The sequence below is a fragment of the Mustela nigripes genome, chromosome 11 (genome assembly GCF_022355385.1).
Source record: "Mustela nigripes isolate SB6536 chromosome 11, MUSNIG.SB6536, whole genome shotgun sequence".
NCBI classification, from domain to species: Eukaryota; Metazoa; Chordata; class Mammalia; order Carnivora; family Mustelidae; genus Mustela; species Mustela nigripes.
The window spans coordinates 27,225,450-27,250,226 of record NC_081567.1 but is presented as its reverse complement, the minus strand read 5'-3'; the positions used below and the strand labels follow the sequence as shown (position 1 = coordinate 27,250,226).

The following is a 24,777-nucleotide window of genomic DNA, read 5'->3' as shown; positions in this document are numbered from 1 at the left end:
TTTCTTTACTAGTAATATTCCCCCCAAGGAATGAGCTTTTGGTTTTATGGGTCTCCTCTACTGCTTCTTATTTTTCCATTTTTTAAATTTATGCTCTTGTTATGGTTTTTTTTTTTTTTAAAGATTTTATTTATTTATTTTAGAGAGAGAGAGAGTGGGGTGGAGGGGCAGGGGGATAGGGAGAGAGAGAGAGAAACTGAAGCAGACTTTGCATTTAGCATAGAACCTGACGCTGGCTTGATCTAACGAACCTGAGATCATGACCTTAGCCAAAATTAAGAGTCAGACTTTAGGGTACCTGGGTGGCTCAGTGGGTTAAGTAAGCCGCTGCCTTCGGCTCAGGTCATGATCTCAGGGTCCTGGGATCGAGTCCCGCATTGGGCTCTCTGCTCAGCGGGGAGCCTGCTTCCTCCTCTCTCTCTCTCTGCCTGCCTCTCTGCCTATTTGTGATCTCTGTCAAAAAAAAAAAAAAAAAAAAAGAGTCAGACTTTAATCAACAGAGCCCCCAGGGCACCCCATCTATTCTTTTTCATCAAAGTCTTTTGAGTTGAACACTTAACTCATTTTTTTTAACCATTTTTAAGGGTACAGTCAGTGGTAATAAACTCATTCATTTGTATGCAGCCATCGCCATTCCTCCCCCAAATTATTTTCATCTTGTAAAACTACAAATACTCTACCTGTTTAACAGTAATGCTCTATTCTTCCCTCCCCCAGCTCCAGGCAAACAACATTCTACTTTCTATCTCTATGATATCTGACTCCTCTCAACAGCTCATATAATTGGAATCACACAGTTATCTGTTCGTGACTGGCTTATTTCCCTTAGCATCGTGTCCTCAAGGTTTACTGTAGAACGCCCTTCCTTTCTAAGGCCAAATAGTATTCCGTTGTATGGCTAGACCATGTTCTGCTTATCCATTCATCCTTACCCACTTATTTTTAGCCTTTTTTTTTTTTTTTGGAGTCTGTTGGAATTTATTTTTTAACCTAAATTCAATTACTTATTATATATAATTTATTATAATTAATAATAAATTCTAACTTATTACAAGTTATATATAATTTATTAATTACTTAATTATACATAATGTATAAGTATACAATTATGTAGTAATTATATATAGTGTAATAATTATAAATTACATATAATAATATAGAATATATATTATATATACTATATTATATATTTTCATTTATATGTATATTTTTATTGTATTTATTTATTTTTTATTATAAATAAAATATTTTATGTATCATATTTATTTATATATAATATATATTTTTTCAGGGGTACAGCTCTGTGACTCATCAGTCTTATATAATACCCACTGCTCATTATAACACATAACCTCCCCAATGTCCATCACCAATTTTTTTTTTTACTGTAGGCACTGAAGGCTAAACATTTACTTCCACCAAAACTTAACAAGTTTTGATATGTGGTACTTTCATGGTTATCAGCTCTAAACAGTATATGATTTTCATTTTTATTTCCTTTTTCTCCCATGGGCTATTTAGAAGTTCATTATTGATAATAACTTTTTTTTTTAAGACTTCCCCGCTCATTTTGAGAGAGAGAAAATGTGTGTCTGTTGGGGGAGAAGCAGAGGGAGAGAAGCCCCAAGCAGACTCCCTGCTGAGCACGTAGCCCAGTGTAGGATTCGATCCCTTGATCCTGAGATCACAACCTAAGCTGAATCCAAGAGTTGGACACTCAACTGACTGAGCCACCCAGGTACCCCTATTGATAATGACTTTTTAAGGATACTTACTACCAGTGGCTAAATACTTTTCTTAAACAACTAGGCCATGCAACACTTCCACAAGCTAAATGGATATAAAAATCACCCCTGATGACATCTTAAAAGCAACAACAACAAACAACTCATATCCTCCAGCCTCCTTCCCATCCCTCCTGCCATAGAGAACACCATATCACAGCAGTGTAAGAAATCAGTCGGCTAAAGAGGCTATGTCCGGATTCAGTTGCTGACCAGGCCCCTTGGTAAGCGTGAAACTTGGAGCAAACCATCTTTTTGCACCTCAGTTTCATGCTCTGTAAAACAAGGCTGAGAAAAGAGCATCTGTTTCACAGTTATTAGGAAGTTTAGCACCCTGCCCTCATTCAATAAACTCTTCCTCATTTTTATCAATCTAGCTGCTGATTTTACTTTGTATTCTTAATGCTTCCATGCTGTGTTGCTAAGATAAACCTCTGAGTTTCTGGAAAGTAGAGATCCGTGATCCAAGCAGTTTTGTTATATTTGTGTCCAAAATATGTTCATGTCTCTCTCAAGTTCATGCAAGCACCTAGGGAATTGATACAGGGCATCGGGTAGCAAGACTGTCCCATTCCACATTCTAGTTACATGCAGAAGCAAAAGCCCAGAGATTCTCACAAAATTGCACCCGACCAAGCTCAGAACCCCACAGATTCAGGACTACACTCTAGCTTCTGCACACTCCCCACCAAAGATGGATCCATCGCCCACAGGTAGAGAGGCGCTCACCAATCCCACTCAAAACCTAGCAGCCCGCTGACAGATCACAAAGCAGCGCAGTGCCCCGGCAAAGCATCACCACCGGCTTCAGCACGGGAGGGGGCTATGTTTTTACTTCCTTTGGGTTGGTTCGGTTTTAGTTGTTGTTTTTGTTGTTCTTCTTAGAGTTATCATCTGCCCCTCTTTCTCTCTACCCAACCCCCCAGCCCCTCTCGCCTCCCGTGCGCATGCGCCCCCCCCCCCCCCCCCCCCCCCCCCCCGCGCTGGGTACCAGTCAGCGCTCCCCGGCCCTGACGGCGGAAGAGATGTAGCAGCGTCACGAACGCCCGGCCCCTTAAAACGCTGCTGGCTGGAGCCGCCTCCCTCCCTGCAGCCCGCGGCGGGGATGGAGTAAAGGGGGACCCGTCGACCTGCCCGCGGGGATCAGCGATGGAGTTGAAGCAATCTCTGTCCACCCATCTGGAAACCGAGAAGCCTCTTAGGCGCTATGGGGCGGTGGAGGAGACAGCGTGGACAGCGGAGGGACTGGGAAGAAGTGAGTACTCGGTTGGAAGCGGGGGGGGGGGGGGGGACCGGGGGGGGCCCGGGGCTGGGGGGGGGGGGGGCAGGGGCTCAGGGATCGTGGGGGAGCGGACCAAGGGGAGCGCCCCCGCAGCGGGGCTTTCAGGGCTGGGGGGGATGCGCAGCGCTGCGCAGCGACGCGCTCTTCCGCGAACCTTTTGTTAAGGGGAACCCTGCAGGCTGGGCTTCGCCGGGAGGCTTGGGAAATCTCAAGGCAGCAAGCCGGGAGCCTGGGGTGGACTCGGTAGTCCCGGATCCGTAAGCTCGCAGCTGGTCTTGGAAAGTAAGGTCTTGCCCGCAGCCGAGATTGGAGAGTCGGTTCTCCGGTTCTCCGCCTGGGATGCGCTAGGACGCTGGAGCGGTCGGACCATCCTGGAAAGCGCCCACGTCCCTGGAGGGGGGAGTGTCCGCTGGGTTTCTGCCGTGTTTCTCCCCCGGCGCCGCGAGGTTTAGGGCACACCTGAAACCCCCAGCTTTTCTTCCCCCGCCTTCTCCTGGGTCGCGGGTGGGACAGAAAGGGTTAGGGGAAGGTTAACCCTGTGTGCGCCCTTCTCCTTTCTCCCTTGACTCATTCAGTCTTTCGTTTGGGTATAATCCTAGAAGGCACTTCTGAAACGGGCCGACTTTATTTGTCGAGTCTGTCTACGGTATTTAGGTGTCCACAGTGTTTGCAGATAAACCAAGGATTTTTGTTGTTCATGAATAGGACGCAGCGGTTAAAACTCGTGCTTTCGAGTATAGAGGCAGCCGCAAGGGCCCCACAGGGGCACCAGCCCTCCCTGCAAAGCTAGGGCTCTCTGTGGTGCCCCTGTCTTTCCAGGGCTCCCCCTAGCACGCTGCCTCCTGCCGGGCTGGGAAGGGCCTCTCACCCTTCTGAAGGACCCTCAGCTTCCTGCCTTGGCTCTGGGTAACCGTGCTCATCTCCAGTCGCAGAGCTACGTTGGAATCAAAGTATTGAGTGTGCTCCTGTTTTGACTTGGTAGAAGACGGTGTGGGTCCATGCATGCGTGTGTGTGTGTGTGTGTGTGTGTGTGCACGCTCCCTCTCCACACCTGTTACGGCAAATTCAGAAAATCTTCCTAGAATGGCTCAACTGTCTTCTGGTTCTCAAGGGTTCAAGTTGAAATCACAATCAAATGCCTTCGTTCTGCACCTGGCACCCACAGTGCTCCCAACCTCTTTTCTTGCTCCTTTTAAAATCTGGATCCTTCCTCCTCTTTCCTCTTTTCAAACCCCGTTGGCTTTGGTACTTTGGCGTGACACGGGGGCTGAGGAGCTCTGCTTCCTACAAGCTCAGAATAATCCCCACAATGGCTGCCTTTTATTGCTAAGACAGACATGCACCAGGTTCTGTGCTATAAACTTTAAAGGCATTATCTCATTCAGTCCCCACAGCTATGTCCCAGGTGAATTCTGTGACTCCCCATCTGCAGCTGGAAAAAGCACGGCTTGCTAGGAGCCCTGACGGTGAAGTTTCAGAGGCAGGATTTGAACCCAGAGCCCCTCTCCGCTTTTAACATGAAGGTTTATTGCTTTCACAGTTTCAGGAAGCTCTCTCAAATCTGTGTGAGTCTCAGAACATATACAAGTACACAGCCACCTTTTTGGTCTCTGGAGCCCCCAGTGGCCTTGAAAGAATGCTGGGTCCTTGCAGAGTGGAAGCCGTGTTCAAATACGCTCTGGGTTTGAATGCTGGCTCTGCCCCTCGCTGCCTATGGGACTGACTCAAGGCACATTTCTAAGCCTTACTCTGCCTCTGTTCTCTGAAATGGGGATGGTAACAGGACTTACCTTATAGCTCCACTGCAAAAACCCAGTAAGAAGGTAGATGTCGAGCTCAAGGTTTAAGAGCTCAGTACATGTCAGCTGCTTCAATTATTTTATTACTACATCTGTAGAAGCAACAGATTCCATCCTTTCGTCCTTTGCAAGGCACTGCATAAAGAACACACTGGACTCAAACTGCCATGATGGTCAGTTCCCTAATCATTCTCTTACAGCTTTTTATTTTCTCACCATTTTGCTAGGACAGTTTTCAAACATACAGGAAAATCACACTGAACACCTAATGTAAAGCATATTAGCTCCTGAAATTTTTATCCTTCTGAGTCTTTGGCTGCAAACCATTAAAAGCCTAGTAGAAAGGCTTTCTCATCTTCTCTGTTCCAAACCATCAAAGACTCTGACTTTTGCTTCCTATTCACATACAAGACTACAGTTTCTGATCTCCTTTTGCATGGATCCCCAAATCTGCTTTTTTCCCCTCCCGCTTGAACTTGAAATATTCTTAAGGCACCCATCCAGAGTCCCCTTTTGAATCATAAATCTGTGGTTGTTATCTTTAGAAAGCTTTGATCTCTGGACTTTTGTCTGCAATCTGACCTTTTTTATTTTTAAGTCTTTTTTTTTTCTTCTTCTTCTTAAAGATTTATTTATTTGAGAAAGAGAGAGAGAGCATGAGCTGGAGGGGCAGAGGGAGAGGGAGAGAGAGAATTTCAAGCAGACTCCATGCCCACTGCAGATCCCCACGCAGGGCTCAGTCCCCAAACCCCCAGGTCATGCCTGAGCCGAAACGAATGGTCAGACACATAATCAACTGAGCTACCCAGGCACCCCTTAAAAACAATTTTAAAAGGGGGGAAAAGATTGCAGAACTGGTCATTTTCAGGATAAGTTGTATGAACTATTATCTTCAATTTTAACTATAGTTTTTAGATGGAAGATACATTTCGTATGGCAAGAATGGGAGTTTTGAAATCTGGTTAAATGGGTCCAAACCGGTTCTAACACTTTGTTGCTTTGTTAGAAATTGGTGAAACTGGTGAAACTCTCTGTGTGTCAGTTACTTCATCTGTAAAATGGGGATATGTTGGCTTGAGATGTTGGGAGCTTCTCCAAGGTGAAATTCAGAACCCCCACACATGGAGAGGAAGGAAGGAGAGACAGAGTCAGGATGTTCCAGAGAGACAGGTGGCAGGTGTAATCAGCAAGGAAATTTATAGGTGGCCGCAAGGCAAGTAGATCTCCATACCTACCCACCAGAATCTTAAATAGTTTCATAGTTTCATGCAGGCCTGAATAGGGTTCAGTTATATATACTTCCAGATGGTCCTGGCAACACCTTACTCTTTCAAGGCTGTGCCCTTGGAATAGCTCCTGCTGTGAAAATGCTTGTACATTTCAAGGACAGGGGAGGTAGTGAGGAGTCTGCAGTTGCTGGGGGAGGGGGGCAGTTCTTGGGTCAAATGGTGGTCATGTCCTCTCTATAACTTCCCCCAACAGGATGATAATCATAATGATCACTTCAGGCTGTCAGGAGGTTTAATGGAATAATGTATATATTGCATTCAGCACAGAGTCTGGCACACTGTAGGCGCTCAATGCTATAAGGCTGTCGTGATAGGACATAAGTGGATGGTGCCCAACAGCATGGGAGAGGGTTATTCCGAGCTCACCAGTCAGTTCTTGCTTGTGTCCATTGCTTTGTAAATCGCAGATAATGATTGTGTATACACCACGTTCCTCCTCGTGGGAATGTTTGGAGGAATGGCTTTTGAACCCTTGCAAACCACCTGGTATTTTCTCCTTTGAGAAGGATTCGAAGCAATTGCTTGCATCCACTTGAGACAGCATTTTGCCCCTAGCAGCGAGTTAGGGTTTTTTTGTTTGTTTGTTTTTTTCTTTTTACTCAGTTGGAAAATGGATAGTGACATTTCATTGTGGTTCGATGTATAAAAATATTGCTTTCAACCAACTGTAATTAATTGAGAGAGACACAAAGACAAGGTGACTTCTGAAAAAGCGTGGAGCTTTTTAAAGCACAATTGTCTGTGGTCATAGCCATTTCACAATAGGTTTTCATGTCCCCTAAAGGGTGATCAAGATTTTGGACAGAGGAAATGTGGGGTGTGGGGGTGGGTGGGGTAGGCACTGGAACAGCGGGGAGGAAATGCCCTTAGAGGTAAAAGCATTGGCAAAAGCACGGAGGTAGAAATAAATGAGCTGAGAGTGGGGGACTGGAATAAAGCAGAGAACTGAAACACCAGGGGAGGTGACAATTATTTAAAAGTCCAAGGGTGTGTGCTGACTAGCAAGCAGGTCATTCCACTGGCCAATGTTTCAGGTATTAACAGTGGGGGGGTGGAAATAACATGGATTGCCGGCGATCTACGTAATCGATTCTTGGCAAAGGTTTTATGTTCCTTTCATCTGTCTGATTAACAATGCTAATTTTATTGTCTCAGTTTTATTTTGTTCTGGCATGATTTCTTTTTTCAAGTGTACAGACTAGTATGTGCACTTCATTAAAAAAACTGAAATTCATCTGAAATAGAAAAATAAAAAGTGAAAAATGACTTAATCTGTTCCTCCCGCCCATTCCCCATGTATTCATTCAACAAATAGGTATTGAGTGCTTTGTGACTGCCAGAAAGTGTTCTAGGGGCTTCAGATACAGTGTTGAGCAAGGCAGACAAGGTTCCCACCCATGGGGAGCTTCTGTTCAGGGAAGTGAAGGGGTCAGATAATACACAGGCAAACAAATAATGTAGCTCAAATGGTGTTACATGGGAAATAATAGGGGAGGAATATTTCCCATCTGGTGGTCGGGAAATGCTTCTCTAAGAAGGTGACATTTTGCCAGTAAACGTCAGAGATCAAATGCAAAGGTCCTTGCCTTGTTAGAGGAAGAGACAGAAGGCCAAGGTGGCTGGCACCCAGAGAGTCAAGGAAGACAATGGAGATGAATCAGAGGGGAGCCATACTGGGTAGGGACTTGTAGGTTGTGGTTACCAAAAAAAGTACATATTTTATTCCTTTTATGGAAGAAGCTACTGCTGAGTGTTAAGCAGGAGACTAACATGAGCTGGGTTTTGTATTTTAAAAGGTCACATAAGCTCCTGGATAGAGAATAAGACCACAGGGGCAAGTGAGGGTCAATGTAATTATCCTTTGCTGTGGTCCTAATTTTTCCTTCATCAATCCCATTGGTAAGTGGTAGGAATTTCCATGAGTGTGAAAGGTATGACAAGGGGTAGGGCAGCTCTGGCTGTCTGGTGGGAGACCAAGCTCTGGCTTAAGATTGAGGAACTGTGACCATCTCTGCTCTAGGCTGGATGGACAGCGAATGTGTAATTTACAGCAGGAACTATGTAGCAGGAACGCGAAGATTATGAACTTGATGGTTATCTAGTATGCACGTGGATCAAATCCAATTATTTGTTTCTCTGTGTTCATACTGTTGTTTCATTGTTTTAAATTTATTTATTTGAGAGAGAGTGAGAGGGAGAGTAGGAGCAGGGGAGAGGGACAGAAGGAGAGGGAGAAGCAGGCTGCCCTTGGAGCAGGGAGCCCCATGATCATGACCTCAACCAAAGGCAGGTGCTTAAATGATTGAGCAACCCAGATGCCCCCGTTGTTTCATTTTTGCAAGCATTTCTTTCTTATGTATTAATTGAAGAAAAAACTATTTGTGCCTCTTCTTGGTCTCTGATTAGTTATTAAAGACTTATTAATAATAATGGTAGTTAATGAGCTCTAGCTGTGAACTTGAGCTTATTAAATTCTCATAACAACCCTATTATGTCAGCTGAATTCTCACTCCCCTTTTACAGGTGGGGACATCAGGGCTTCAGGAGGTTGAGAAACTTGTTCAAGGTCCCAAAGCTGGTACGAGGCAGAGGTCAAGCCCCCTGCCACTCTAGCCATCTGTGACTATAAACGTTCCTCGCCTGTGTCTGTTATGCCTAGCATAGATGCTGCAGAGAATAAAAATGAGGTAAGACACAGCCCCCTATCCTTAGGAAGCTTCCAGATTTGGGGAGCGTGGAGACACAGAAGTAAAGAACAGCATAATCTGTAATACCAGTAACAAGAAACGAATGTGAAATGAAGGGACGGGGGAAAATGAGGAAAGAGAGCTCTGCTCTTCCTTGGGGACCCCAGCGTGACAGCAAGGACTGTCTGCACTGGGCCTGAAGGTTAAGCAGGGTTTCAAGGGATATTAGTGGAGAGAAGGGCATTTCAGTGAGCTGCCCAGCCCCAGACAGAGAAGTGGGGATCCCTAAGGCCAGGGTCCATGCACTAGGGTCCTTTTATTTTTTTTTCCTGTTTCTTTCTCATTGGCTCTCAAGTCCTGGGACTCAGGTCTGTGTGGTTCACAGATGTCAATCTCTATTATCTGGAAGAGCCTGCAAGTTGGAGACCAGCATGGGCAGATGGTAATCATGTAGCCACGCAGACCAGTGCTCACAGAGCTCCCACAGGGATGCTGCCCAAATGGTTCATTTGTTCCTCCACTATTCACTTACGCGCCAGGCTTGTGCCCCTGTGGGGGTGCTAGCTTCAGAGGAAGAGAGAGGAAAAAGACCCAGGCCCCACCCTTAAGGAGTTCTCAGGTTATCTGTGTTCCAGGCCACCTCCTGCTGCATTTTCGCCTCATGATCTGAGCCCAATCACCTACCTTCCCTACACCTCAATTTCCTCCTCTGAGAAATGGGAGTGTACCAAATACCACTGGACTGTTCTGGGGTCTGGAGAGAAAGTGGTTCTTAAAGCAGCCTGAAAAGATGAACAGTAATTCAGGCTCCTTGCTCAGCAGGGAGCCTGCTTCTCTCTCTGCCTCTGCCTGCCACTCTGCCTGCTTGTGCTCTCTCCCTCTCTGACAAATAAATTAAAAAAAAAAAAAAAAGATGAACAGTATTTCATTAGTGATTGCAAGGAACAGCATTCCAGGCAGAGGGAACAACATGTGTGAAGACCCAGACTGAAGCAGCAGGATGTAGAAGGCTCACCACATTGAGACAAAACTTTCCTGCAGGGTCCAGGGAGGCACATAAGGACCAGATTCTTAGAATAAGTTTGAATGAATCAGAGTCAGACTTACTAATAATTACTTTTTTCTTAAAATGTCTGTACACATAGGGATGGTTAAAGGAGAAAAAAACAATTATTCTAAGGGAAGTAGAAGGGAATGATTATAAAAACTAACCCGCACAGAAACTTCCTACATGCCTACTTCATGGATGTGTTTATATACATCCTCTAGTTCAATCCTTACAAAACATCTTGTGATGTGAAGTTCACGGAGATTATTTATTCCATTTTACAGATGAGGAAATTGGGACTCAGGGAGGTTCAGCAACTTGCCTAAGGTCCCTCTGCCCATAGAGGGCAGAGTTGGAACTTGAACCCAAGCCTGGGAGACTGAGTCCTGCTCCCTTCTTGATGTCCTGGGAGTGGCTGGGGTTCCTATTCATTCAGACGGGTAAGGTCACTTAGTGCTTCTAGTACAGCTTCGTGTCTCCTAGTACTGATTCTGAATTCTTGGGCAACAGAGGGGCCGATTAGGGTCGGGTTTGAGAGTGGAACTGCTGCCTACATTTGAATCCTGGCTTTACCCCTCATAAGCTGTGTGGTCCTGGGCTGCTTCCTTAACCTCTCTGAAGTCTGGTCTTCTCCTCTATAAAATGGAGCTAATCACAGGACCTGCCGCATATGGTAACAAAGAAAATCCAAAGAGGAAGAGGAGTCATGAGGGCCGAGGTGGGTTGAACAGGGTCGCTACCCTCAGCCAGAGTAATCATGCCAGGTGTCTGGAGCAGGACAAGGGACAGAGGTAACATTTAGAAAGTAGCATTCAGAAAGACTTGTCTGGCAGTGGTTGCACCCTGGATGGAAGGGCAGGGAAGCTGGAGGGTTCTGGAAACATCTGGTCATGAGGTCACCTAGGCTGGGTTCTTAAAGCAGAGGCAGTGGGCGGGGAGGAAGGGGTGAATCAGATATCCCGAAGGGAGAAGACATTAGTACTCGATTACAGGGAGAAAAGAAGGAGGGTCTCCTACGAGCCACAGTGTGGTAGGGAGGGAATAACTGTGTGGTTAGCCTGGAGTCTTAGGGTTCAAATACACTGGCATCTGTGCTGCCCACTCTCACTTTCAATAGGGCTCGAAGAGGTGCAGGCGTTGTGTGTATGGGGAGAATAATGACCCCGTACATTCACACAGCACTTTCTAGTTCATCCTTTTCCTGTGTTTTCTCATTTACTCTTTACAGGGAAGGGCTAAGAGCTGGAACTGTCTTGTCCTTTGGGATGTGGGTTAACAGGTTAAGGACTCACCCCAGGGAAGGGGTTAAGCCAGTAAGGACTGAGCAAGGATCTAATAGTGGAGGTGATTTGCCCTAGACCAAGGTTTCCAGATACATTTTTTATTTGTGTAACATACAACCAACTGCATTATAAATGATATGTCTTGGGGCACCTGGGGGACTCTGCTGGTTAAGCATCTGACTTTTTTTTTTCTTTACTTAAATTTTTTTTAGGTTTTCTTTATTTATTGTCAGAAAGAGAGAACACACAAGCAGGGGGAGCAGCAGGCACTGGGAGAAGCAGGCTCCCCACTGAGCAGGTAGCCTGATGCAGGACCCGATCCCAGGACCCTGGGATCATCACCTGAGCTAAAGGCAGATGCTTAACTGACTGAGCCAACCAGGCGCCCAAGCATCTGACTCTTGATTTAGGCTCAGGTCATGATCTCAGGGTTGTGAGATGGATCCCTGCATCAGGCTCCTCATTGAGCATGGAGCCTGTTTGAGATTCTCTCTCTGTGTCTCTGCCCACCCCTTCCCCCACTCTCCTGCCTCTCTCTCAAAAAAAAAAAAAAAAAAAAAGAAAAAAGAAAAACAAAAACAAAAACCCAAAACAACAAAACCCCAAAAGCAAAGAAACCCAAATGGTAATACTTGTGTCTAGATTCCATAACATCAAAATTGCAAAATAATCACAGTTCTGTGCATTTACTTGAAATCCCTGAGTAGGTCAGTCATTCATTCACCCACTTGCCCATCTACCCATTCATTCCCTCATCCAGTCAACAGCATATTTATTGCTGGCCTCTTATATGCCGATTATTGTGCTAAGCTCTTGAGAATATTTTATTGAGTAGCATTTTGAGTAAGATGTTTACAGTTCCTGCCTTCAAAGTGATTTAAGGTCTACTGGCAAAAATAGAATTACCATATGATCCAGAAATCCCACTTCTGGGTATATATTTGAAAGAAATGAAAACAAGATATTGAAGAGATATCAGCACTCCCATGTTCATTGCAGCAATATTCCTAACAGCCAAGATTTGGAAACAATCTACATGTCCACTAACAGATGAATGGATAAAGAAGATGTGGTGTGTATATCCAAAGCAGTATTATTCAACCAGAAGAAGGAAATCCTGCCATGTTCCCTTTGAGACAATGGATGGTCCTTGAGGGCATTAAGCTAAGTAAAATAAATCAGACAGAGAAAGACAAAGACTGCACGATCTCACTTATATGTGAAATCTAAAAAAAGAAAAAGAAGAAAAAGCCAAGTTCAGAGAAACGTAGTAGAGAAGCAGTTGCCAGAGGCTGGGGGATGAGGGAAAGAGAGAAAGGGGTTGGTAAAAGGGGCAAACTATCATTTAGAAGAGGAGTAAGGGCAGAGGATCTAATGTAAAACCTAGTGACTACAGTTGATAACACCATATCCTATAATTAATTGAAACTTGCTAAGAGTAGAACTTAGATGTTCTCTCTCTCTCTCTCTCTCTCACACACACACACACACACAAGATCAGTAGGTCAAGTGATGATGGATATGTTAATCCCTAGATGATAGTTCTTTCATACTGTATCTCCGTAACAAATCACCACAATGTGATCTTACGAGATCTTACGATATTGTCAGTTACACCTCAACCAAGCTGAGAAGAGGGAGTCTACAGGGAGCGGTCCCTGTTTCCAGGGGTGCTGAACCAAAGGACCAAGAGATGAGGCTGTCCCTCTTAGTCCTTTGGAAACAGGATTCAGGTCAGTTGGGTGACCCAATGCGTTCTTAGTGAAATGCTGTCCAGAGATGAATTCAGTTGTTTTGCTAGATGTGTATTTCTGAAGGCCTTTGAGAATATGAGTCCTAATGGGGTCAAACCACATTTTATGGGCAAATCCAAGTGCAGTGATGTGATCCCGTCTTCTTGCAAGAACAATGATTGCAGAAACCCTGGATGTCATCTGTCGCTGTTCAGTGCTGAATGCGCAGCATCGACCACATTGGCCGGCACTTAGAAGCCTCTCATTCAATCAATAGTTGCCGAGTTAGGGGGCTGTTAATCCACAAAGACTGAGGTGCAAAGGATTTAATCATGTTTTGCAAACCTCTGAAATCATCAAACTAAAGAGTAAAGTTAGCTGGAATCTTGGTCTGAATCGTCTGTCTGTCCCCTGGTTTAGACAGTTTGTTCCCGAGGCTGTAGTTAGATGAGCAAGCGCCCTTGCTTTCCTGCTTCCAGGTAAAGAGGCACGATTTTCAGATCTGATACAAAATAACAGGAATAGGCACTGGTTATTGCCAAGTGGCCCTGTACTAACAGTGTCACGATGGGAGTAGGCTTGGCTAGGTGATTAATGTCTGAGTCATATCTCCTTGACAATTAGATGTCCACAGAGGCGGGCACGCCGCTCAGAGTTGCTCAGATCTTTTTGCAACCACAGAACCAAAACCCAGCATGGCCACATTAAATATACTGGGCCATTAAAAGACCTTTTAATTTCATGCAGAGAACAGAGTCATCTTAGACGCCGCTGGTGGAACTGTTTGGAGTGTTCCAGGCTTTTTTGGAAAGCCACCGGATAACATCTATTAAAATTTTAAATGCTCAGATGCTTTGACCTAGCAGTTCCGACTCCTGGGACTCTGTCCAACAGAAATAAAAACACCAGCATACAAAAACATATGTGCACAAAATTTTTTAAAAAATGGACACAAAATCAAGGCCCACCAGTAGCAGGATACATGAATAAATTGTTCATCTTTGTGCAATGCTGCAAAGCCATTAAAAAGGAAAAAAGGTAGAGGAAGACCAGTTGTCTTAGAAGTATGATTGGGGGGGGGGCACCTGGGTGGCTCAGTGGGTTAAGCCGCTGCCTTCGGCTCAGGTCATGATCTCAGGGTCCTGGGGTCGAGTCCCGCATCGGGCTCTCTGCTCAGCAGGGAGCCTGCTTCCCCTCTCTCTGTCTGCCTCTCCGTCTACTTGTGATATCTCTCTATCAAATAAATAAAATCTTAAAAAAAAAAAAGAAGTATGATTGGGGGAGGAAAAGGAGAGCCAGGAAAACGTGTGTAACAGGATCTCGTTTCTGTAAAACAAAATTTTCTATGTCTCTGTCTCTCTAGCACATACAATATATAGCATTTATGTGCATGCGTCTGTGTACGGTTTTATTAGGAAGAGAAAAACACAGAAGGATGCATAGTAAGTTGATGCCATAGGCTACCTGGGGGAAAAGACTGGAGGCAGGGCTGATGTGAGGGAAGGAAGAAGAGGCGGCAGCCATCAGCCAGGGAAAAAAGAAAATTAAACAGCTATTTCCCTGGCAATAAAAAAAAAAAAATCCTCTGATATTAACACACTTATCTATTTGTGCAAAGTTACACATTTGTGGGGTGGGGAAGAAGCATCCTAACGTCAGAAAGGTTAAAATGTGCTGGGAAAGGTGGGTCCCAGAATTGAGAGAGAATTTCCTCGGACTTAATCTTCACCACAGTCCTACAAAGATCAAGCAGTGTGTGTGTGTGTGTGTGTGTGTACAGATATATATCCAGGAGCTTAGAGATGGAAATCTTGCCTCATTAGTCAAGAATGAAGGGATTTGAATCTCTAGACTTTCTGGTTAAGAAGTTCATACCTTTTCCTCTACAATGATTTGTAAATGTCCAAGCATATTAAATTCCATTGCAATTTCCCATTTTTTAAAAAAGGAAAGGCATCTGCAATAGTTTGTGGAGCTCTATTTTAAGAATCTGGGTCATCCCAGGGTGGACCATGTTCCTTTAGATCTTCTCTCTTTGCACTTCCCAGTTTCCCCCTGGTGGTTCCCGGCGCTGAGAAATGAAACCGCTCACTCCCCATAATCCCGGTCTCAGAGACAAATTTGGGAAAAAGGCAATAATCAGGAGAGGCAGAGATCTAGAGGCTTTCCTCAACTCCTGTGTTGCTTCCTGTTACAGCTCAGGATGCTGTAACAAAAGGCCACAAACTGGGGGGTGGGGGGGTTATGAAAAACAGAAATTTCTTGCTTATGGTTCTAGAAGCTAGACGTCCAAGGTCAGGGCATCTGCGGATTCTGTGCCTGCTGGGGACCTGCTTCACAGATTGTCTCGTAGCTGCGTCCTCACATGGCTGAGCATAGAGGGAGTTCTCTAGGGTCTCCTTGATCAGGGCACTAATCCCATTCATAATAACTTCACCCTCAAGACCTAATCACCTCTCAAAGGTCCCACCTCCAAACACCACCACCTTGAGGGTGAGATTTTTCACATATGAATTTGGAGGAGGGAGGGCAGAGACATTCTAGCATCCTCCTTAGTCTTGGAAGGAATTAAGATAGCTGGAAGTTGGAGATCTGTCCAGGCCCCTACTCTAGGGGTGAAATGCTTTTACCAGGTGGCCCTTAGAAAGTAGCCATCATTTTGACAAGGAACAAAACTGATTCCCATTTTGGTTCTCTTTGGTTTTTGCATGCCCAGCACCCCATGTGACGAGTTCTCCCACTGGGGTGTTTGCAGTGCTGTGTTCCTGCTGGAAACCAGCCGCCCACCGAGCAGGGATCCGTCCATCTTCAACCTGTTGCCACAGACCTAGGGAAGGTGTTCCCAGAGCACGTCCTGCTGGTTAAATCCGGTGCAATGCCATCCGCCATCCACCATCTATAAGAGCGGCTCAGCCCCGGCCCAGGGCAGCCCCGGGCTGGGTTCCAAGAGCTAAGACGTCTGCTTTCCCAGGGATCAGTTCTGCCTTAGAGCAGGGTTTTTGTTATTTCCCAAATGCTTAGCCAGGACTGGTTTAGTTTTATGTGTCTTTCTTCTCTACAGAAATAGAGATTTTTTTAAAAAACTGAGATAAAACTCAACAATACCATAAAATGAATGCTGAACACTGAAGTGTACAAGTTAGTGGCATGTAGCACGTCCACCATCTTATGCAACCCCTGCCTCCAGCTACTCCCAAGAAAGCGTGTACCCATGCAGCAGTCCCTCCCCATGCACCCTTCCCCTAGTCCCCGGCAACTGCTTTTTGTCTCTATGCAGTTACCTTTTCTGGATGCTTCAGATAAATGGAATGGATCAGTGTGTAAGCTGGCTTCTTTCACTGAGTGTAGTGGTTTTTTTAAAAAGATTTTATTTATTTATTTGAGAGAAAGAGCACAAGCAAGGGGAGCAGCAGGCAAAGGGAGAGGGAGAAGCAGACTCCTGCTGAGCAGGGAGCCCGATGTAGGGCTCCATCCTAGGATCCTGAGATCATGACCCGAGCCAAAGGCAGATGCTTAAGCCACACAGCCACCCCCTCATTAAACCTAATTACCTCCTTATAGGCCTTACCTCTAACTACAGTCACATGGGGGGGGCGGTGCTAAGGCCTTAAAACAGGAATTTGGAGGGACAATTAAGTCCCTAACAAGAGACTTGGGATTTTGGACTGGACATCATGTTTTAGCATCATGAGGTCTTAGGGCTGGAGGGAAATTTGTGGAGTTCCTTTGTCCAGGATTTCTCGACCTTGGCCTTACTGACATTAACATTTGGAGCTGGATCACGCTGTACTGTGGGGGCTGTCCCAGGCATTGTAGGATGGCCAGCAACATTTCTGGCCTCTGCCCATTAGACGCCAAGTAGTACCACGCCCTGCACTCCTGCCCAATTGTGACAACAAAAAACCACCTCCCAACATTGCCAGATGTTCACGAGAGGGGAGGACTTGTCCCCAGTTGAGAGGCGCCGTTCAGATGTAATTCCTTTTTGATACAGACACCCTAATTTTGTGATGCGGACGATTCCAAAGATTTTTCTACCCCATCTCTGCACTTTGGTCCCAAGGTTTCTGGCCTCTTTTTCTCCACATGCCTCACAGTTTTCTGTTCACATGCACAGAAAGTACTGTTGATAAAAACTGTATGGGCTGTGTTCAGGAGTAAGCCAAGAGAAACCCGATTATGAGCTCCCTAAAGCCTAAAGAAATCTCCCCATGCAAAATGGATTCGATTTTCCTCAAGGCATTCCTGCCTGGGAGGATTTCTATTCACTATAAATTGAAGTGAAGAAGAAATTGTTGCTTACACTGACAACAAAGAAAATGTTTCAGGGAGATAAACATCAACTCTTAGCTCTGCTACCAAAATGAGGGGATTTATGTCAGCCTGGAGAACATGGACTCAAGGTTTTCTCTGGAAAGCTCTGTCCAGGGACTGACCATTTTTTTTTTTTTTTCTCTATTACTACCCCAAAGAGTGCACAGACCATAATGAAAGGGACCAAGAAAACAGCACAATGGGTACAGATGACATCTCCATTCTTGTGAACTGAAATGAGCCCTTGGTTTGGTGGGGTGGAGAGGAGACGGAACACATGGTTCCTTTAATATACCGGATGAATTTCTTTAGCGTAGACGTGTCCTGAGAAATTTATTTATCAGTATTCCTGTATTCCAGTATTTATTTATCAGTATTCCTGATGATTTGGGTGTCCTCTCCTCTTCTTAAGAATGACTGTGTGGGGGCACCTGGATGGCTCAGTGGGTTAAAGCCTCTGCCTTCGGCTCAGTCATGATCTCAGGGTCCTGGGATCAAGCCCCGCATCGGGCTCTCTGCTCAGCGGGGAGCCTGCTTCCCTTCCTCTCTCTCTGCCTGCCTCTCTGCCTACTTGTGATCTCTGTCTGTCAAATAAATAAATAAAATCTTTAAAAAAACAAACAAACAAACGACTGTGTGTATGTGTCTGCCTATTAAAGTGTTTACGGTTCTAGTCCTTCTACAGGGCATAAGACAAAAATTGTTATTTCTGGAGATAGCCTAGCTCTGTGTGATCCTCAGCTCTGACTATACATTAGAATCCCCTGAGTAGCCTTTAGTACAGTTAGTCCACTTCCTCACATCCCTTTTTTATAAAGATTTTATTTATTTATTTACTTATTTACTTGAGAGAGAGAGAGAGAGAGGGAAAGTGTGTGTGTGTGTGTGTGTGTGTGTGTGTGCGCACGCACGCGTGTGCATGAGTGACGGTGGGGGGAGGCAGAAGGAGAGGGAGAGAGAAAATCTCAGGCAGACTCTGTGCTGGGTGCAGAGTCCAACGTGAGGGCTTGATCTCACAACCCTGAGATCATGACCTGAGCTGAAATCAAGAGTCAGATGCTTAAATGACTGAGCCACTCAGGTGCCCCTCCCCACTCCTTTTTCAATGGACGAGATATTCCTGCCCCACAAGGACGGTGATATTCCCAAATGCTCAAGCTGCGCAGAACCAAAACTTGAACCCATTTATCCTGTCTATTCAAAAGGAGCTAAGTAAATAAGAGTTCCCTTCCTTTTTACAATATTATTTTATTTTATTTATTTGAGAGAAAGAGGAAGCATGAGCAGGGGTGAGGAACAACAGGAGAGGGAGAAGCACACTCCTGGCTGAGCAGGAAGCCCCATGCAGAGCCTGATCTCAAGGCCCTAAGATTATGACCTGAGCCAAAGGCAGATGCTTAACCAGTTGAGCCACCCCAGCCGCCCCCAGAGTTTCCTTCCTAATAAAGGAATTCCTCCCCCAGACCTGAAAACTCTCAGTAAAATAAATTACTCTCAGTAAAATAAATTACTAAATCCTCAACTGTAACTCTGTCCTTGCTCTTGGCAGAACAATTCAACCCACGAGTCCTGTTGCCCTAGATCTGCCATCCATTTCTGAATACAAAAGATACTACTGCTATTATGATTAGCAAACATGGTTCTAAAATTTGTCCTGGATCGAGAGAGGCATACCCAGTATTAGATGGACCAGCCTCTCCATTAATGTAACTCCTTTTCTGAAACACAATCATCTATATTTAGAAAAGATAATTGTTTGCTTGTTCATGTTTCTCAAAGAAACAGCCGGCTACTACACGATGATGTGGCAGTAGCAGGAGAAATTCACCCACAGTTCTAATGGGGCATAGGGCAAGAGACAGGGCATATTTGAGGGAACACAGAAAAACATTAACGTATCTTTGTTATTGTTAAAAGGTAATTTTCAGGGGCGCCTTGCGGGGGGGGGGGTGCTCAGTTGGTTTAGCAGCTGACTCTTGGTTTCAGCCAAGGTTGATCTCAGGGTGGTGGGATCGAACACCACGTCCACCTCTGGCTCCACACTCAGTGGGCAGTCTGCCCGAGATGGTCTCTCTCTCCCTCTGCACCCCCTCCCCTGTTCACACACTCTAAAAATACATAAATCCTTAAAAAAAGATAATTTTCAGAAAAAGGTAAAATCACAACTCTCATGATGATATAAAAACAAACATGTCACAGGGCACTGGGGCTCAGCTGATTAAGCGTCTGATTCTTCATTTCAGCTCAGGTCTTGATCTCAGGGTCAGGAGTTTGAGCCTTACTCTGGGCTCCGTGCTGCGCATGGAGCCTACTTTAAAAAAAAAAAATTATATAACAGGAGAGCCTGGGTGGCTCAGTGGGTTGAGGCCTCTGCCTTCAGCTCAGGTAATGATCCCGGGGTCCTGGGATTGAGCCCCGCATCGGGCTCTCTGCTCAGCGGGGAGTCTGCTTCCCTCTCTCTCTCTGCCTGCTCTCTGCCTACTTGTGATCTCTGTCAAATAAAATCTTTTAAAAAAATTTATACACACACACACACACATATAGAAAAGAAAAAATTTTTAAAGACCTACATGGTGAAGATTTTATTCTGCTCAGTCCTGGGGGGAACCAAGTAGATGTTACAACCTGAATTCAACAGTCTGAAGAAGAGACTAATATACAGATCAGGAATATCGATACGACGGGGTAACAGAAAGTAAATCTGGGTTTTCTTGAAGGAGAGATAAGTCAGTCGGACCTCTACTAGCTAGCTGAGGATTTGCAAGTGCACGAGCATTATTTTTGCCTCATTATACTACTACTTACAGAGCTGTAAAACAGCTCAAAGACAAGGAAAGACCAGAATCAGATAACCCGGGAGGCGAGCCCTAGGTACATAATCTCCCTTCCAAGCCCTTTCCCCCTTACCCGACCCATGCACACTCCTCAAGAGGAAGCAGGGGGAGATCAGGTTCTGAATTAACCAGCTTTCCCGCACAGAGAAAGCGACACGTTTTCAAGAGTTAACGGTTAGGAAAATCATCCTTGAGAGCTGAAAATGATTTCAAATGAAACCTGGTCTGGGGAAAGTCTGTACTTGCAAACGAGTCCAGAGGGGACAGAAAAATGAGGGAGAACACAGTCTATTAATTATCCAGACGTTGATCTCTTGATGCCAAACATTTTATGGACTTGAAAGCACCATCCAGATGTTCAGCTTGATTGAAGCTGAGAGAGGCTAAGTTGCTGCTCAGCAAATGAAAATTATCTCGTGTGTGTGTGTGTGTGTACACATGTATGTATATATTTTCAATTTCATGTATGTATGTATATATTTTCAAGTTCAGGGTCATTTCCATATATCCTGTGACATATCTCCCAACCCTGCCTGGTTAACAGATCTTCCTTTCAAAGAAGACACTGTTAAACACGGGAATTGGCACACACTAGGAATTCCGTGCGTGTCTGCCGAATTGCATTGCAGTAATTGATTCCTAAGCAACTGAGGCATGTTGCTTCTTTTCCAGGAGGAGGTAGGGATACTGGGCAGGATGTTCACAAGCTTCTAAAAATGGCCCTGAGAAAGAAATCACTTTGGCCTCTGTGGGACTGGAATCGGGTGTCTCGATTTACAGTACGTACTCAGCTGCCACTTGTATTATCTAAAAATAAAGCCAAGCAGCTTGGAGTTGGCAAGGGAGTCCAAACCCCTTGGTGTTCCATTACTTACTAGCTTGACATACGCAGCGGCTCGGTGTATAAGATCTGGAGACTCCTCACAGAGGCAAATCGGAGGCAGGGTTTAAAGATAGAAATCTGTGCATCCATTTGTCTTTTTGCCACATTTATGAAATCCGCCATCTGGACGCTCGTGGTCCAGTAACATGATCTCTCATATGACCGGAGGCCTTTTCTCAAAGGCAGCATTTCCTAAACCGTGTTCTGAGAAAGAGCAGCTGGTAATAGGTTTTCTAAGAAAAAGGGAGGACTCGGGTGTGAGCTTGGGAATTGCTGGGTGAAATTTAGTGGCGCACAGATCTTGATGGTAGGGATCTTCAGGCTAAAGCCCGCTGTGAATTTCAAAGGTGCAGGACGTGCCTTGGGGCTGGTGTCCTGCCCTCACTTCTGCCCGCTCTGCTGCTGACCAGCATTTTTATCCCCCTCTTTTTTGGCTTATCTCCTCTTTCCCCCAAACTTCCCATTGCCTTTGACATCAAGGGCAAACTCCTCTACCATAGACAGATAGATAGACAGACAGACAGATGGATAGATGGATGTATAGATTTTTTTTTTTTTTTTGAGAGAGAGAGAAAGAAAAAGAGAGGGGTAGAGGGAGAGAGGATCTTAAGCGAGCTCCACACCCAGGGCTCGATCGCAATCTCATGATCAGAGCTGAAATCAATTAGGCAATTAGGCTGGGCACTTAACTATCTGAGCCTCCCAAGTGCCCCACCTCTACCATTTTTTGTTGACTGTCCTTACTTATTTATTTTAAGGTTTATTGGCGTGAGAGCAAGAGTCAGTGGGGGAGGGGCGGAGAGAGAGGGAGAGAGACAGAATTCCAAGCAGGAATTCTGCAGTCCGCCCAGTGCAGAGCCTGAATCAGAGCTGGATCCCACCACCCCAAGATCATGACCTGAACCGAGATCAAGAGGCAGACACTCAACAAACTGAGCCACCCAGGTTCCCCTCATATTTACTTTTTAATTTGAGGATAATACACCCTGCCTGGTCTTCCCCACCCTCCTTAATCCGCACCTTCTCTCCCTCCCGACAGACTTATTTCCCTCCATGGTCTGCAATTCACCTCTGATCTGCGATCAGCTACCTTCCCATCCTCATCTGTAAAATGGGACTAATACGTCCCTATCTCATCATAGTGATGGAGAGTAATCAGTGGAGGTGAGGCACTGAACACAGTGCCCAGCACGTGATAAGGGCTTGATCATAGCAACTGTTACTATTACTGTTGTCGATATTGTTGTGACTCCCTTCTTGGTGCCGTGCCACCCTCCTTTCTTCCTGTCTGCTTAAGCGTGCTCCTACCTTGCCTTGGTGGCAGGTCCAGTGAATTCCCTGCTTTTGCAGCTCCTTTCCTGCGGTGTACACAGCGGATCTCTGCTCCTTCTGTAAAAGAAAATACCAACATAGCCCCCAGGTCCCACCCAGACTGGCTCCAAGTCCCACCTACAAAGAATACACATGTTGCCAAGGTTTCAGGCTCCCCTCCTCCAGAAGCCCCCATATTGCCTTCCAGTCCCCCCGTATTTCGAAAAATTTCTTCCATTTCTGACCTCCTGTTATACTTCCTGTCCTGGGTCCTTGATCTGCCTCACCCCATTGATCCTAATCTCCCCTAGAGCAGGAAACAAGCCTTACCTTTATTTTAATCTCCCTCTAGCGTTTCAGCCAGGGGTTGCCAAACTCTTTCCATGCCGGGCTAGACAGAAAATACTTTCGGCTGCACAGTCCATACAGTCTCTTTCAAAATGACTCGGCCCTCCTGGCGGAACCCCAGAGCTGCCGCGCACGAAAACGCCCGAATGAATGGGCACAGCCATGTTCCTTATGAACTTTATCTCTGGACACCGAAATTTGGATCTCATGCCATTTTCCCACGTCGTGAGATTTTCTTCTTGGGATTGTTTTTTCCCCCAACCATTTAAGTGGGCGTCTTTGGCCTGCAGGCTTGTCAACCCCTTGCCTAGACAAATGCCAGGCAGAGAGAAGGCGGTCAGATCCCAAGTGACGGTTTGTTTGCTGCAGGAGAAAGTTCTGGCTGCTTTGCCTTTGCTGTTGTGCCTGCTTCTTCCAGTCACCAGTGGCAGGCTTTCAGCTTGCAGAGCTTGTCCTGCAGGTGGGGAGAATATGTTGCCCGAGAGACCAGTTGGCGTGGTTTGGTGTTTCTCTCATAGGTGCTCGTCTGGGGGCTTTCCGTACATAGGAGATAGGACTGGTTGACAAGCCAACAGAAATCAACTCTGGATAACCGAGAGGCTTTCCATGTGTGGGGGTAACCCCCTGATCAGCTTAAGGGGCTGCAAACAGAGTTTAAACAATGAAATAAAAGTGAATAGAAAATATGAGGATGCATCTAAGGCACTAAGGGTAAATATTAATTTGATTCTTTTTTTAAAATTTTATTTATTTGACAGAGAGTACAAGTAGGCAGAGAGGCAGGCAGAGAGAGAGGGGAAGGAGGTTCCCTGCTGAGCAGAGAGCCCAATGCGGGACTCGATCCCAGGACCTTGGGATCATGACCTGAGCCTAAGGCAGAGGATTTAACCCACTGAGCCGCCCAGGCAGCCCAAATCTGTGCGATTCTTATTTTACTTCTGCTTATGAGCGTATGTGGATGCCGGGACCACTCTGTGTGGGTCTCACTGTGGATCCCATTTATGTAAGCTTGCAGAGCAGAGAACCTTAAGGAGAAAAAAAAAAGGAGTTTATTGGAAGCGCGCGGAAATCGTTACAGAGTAATAATAATTTTTAAAAAGGCTAAATAGCCAGGTTTTGAAAGGAAGAGGACCCATGATCACTACCGAGTTCTGGGTACAAAATCAATCAATCCAAGTGGCAGAAAATTCAAGCTGACTCAGCACACCCTTTCCTGGCTTCAGTCTCCAGACCCTGTGCTCAAGATTCAAACACACAAGGAGAGGACAGAGAGACAAATCTCTGAGTTAACCGGTGTCAGCTGTGTTGCCTGAAAAAGATCTGACCTCCTGTGTGCGAAAACTCCCGAAATGAGAACCTAGAAAGGCAGGCCGGACCCTACAAACTTTCCCAGTGCCTCCTCCCGATACTGACCTTTGCAACTACCCTCAGGCAGTGGGCCCCCCCTGGTCACGGTCACAGGACCGGCTCCAAGAGCCAACAGTGGCTGCAGGACGGTTGGGGGAAGCCACACTAAGGTCACAGACAAATGCCTATGTTAGTGTAGCTCCACCGGTACCCAAGCCCGGGCTAGCAAGGGGGTGGCATCTTGACTGGCGGTCCCAGCACACAGCACTGCACAAGCAAGAGAGACTCCCACAAATACAACGGAGGTGCATGCAGGGCCAGGGAAAGGACAATGGGTTTGCAGAGCAGAACCTCTCCATCCCTCAACAGATGACCTCCCTCCCCAGGGCGGAGGCTGCTTTTCTCTCTCCCATAAAAGTACCTAGGTTTTTTATTCTGATAACAAGAAGATGAATGCTCATTCATTTTTTTTTTTACTAGATCATCAGTTTATTATAAAAGGATATAGTTTAGGAAGAGCCGATGGAGGAGATGTGTAGGGCGAGGTATGGGGGTGGGGTGGCGAGTTTCCAGAGGCCCGTCTCCCTGTCTGTCCACATGTTCAGCAGCCCGGAAGCTCTCTGAACTCTGTCCTTCTGCGGTTTTATAAAAGCTTCATCACCTAGGCACGGTTGAGTCATAGTCTTTTTTAATTAAAAATACTGCAGATTATCAAAGAAAGCAAATGTCACTTAAAATAATGCTGCCGCCGTCAGATAGCCGCTGGCGACATCCTCTCAGGTGTCCCTTTGTCCTCCTCCCTTTCCTTCCCCTTTGCCCACACCCGCCCCCCCCC

At 45.7% G+C, this 24,777-nt stretch overlaps 1 protein-coding gene and 1 long non-coding RNA gene across 2 annotated transcripts in view; one reads left to right on the top strand and one right to left on the bottom strand.

Moving 5' to 3' along the window:
• The first annotated feature begins 2,773 nt into the window (after positions 1 to 2,773).
• BMERB1 (bMERB domain containing 1) overlaps positions 2,774 to 24,777 on the top strand; it is a 108,338-nt gene continuing 86,334 nt past the window's right edge. The window contains exon 1 of the mRNA XM_059415270.1: positions 2,774 to 3,039. Coding sequence (XP_059271253.1) covers positions 2,934 to 3,039 — 106 coding nt within the window. The 5' untranslated portion in view covers positions 2,774 to 2,933. The remainder of the gene's footprint in view (positions 3,040 to 24,777) is intronic.
• Positions 13,208 to 22,556, bottom strand: LOC132026881 (uncharacterized). The gene is made up of 3 exons (XR_009407028.1): positions 22,493 to 22,556; positions 22,245 to 22,325; positions 13,208 to 13,407 (listed from the first exon to the last, which is right to left on the bottom strand). It is a non-coding gene; the product is annotated as an uncharacterized LOC132026881 (long non-coding RNA).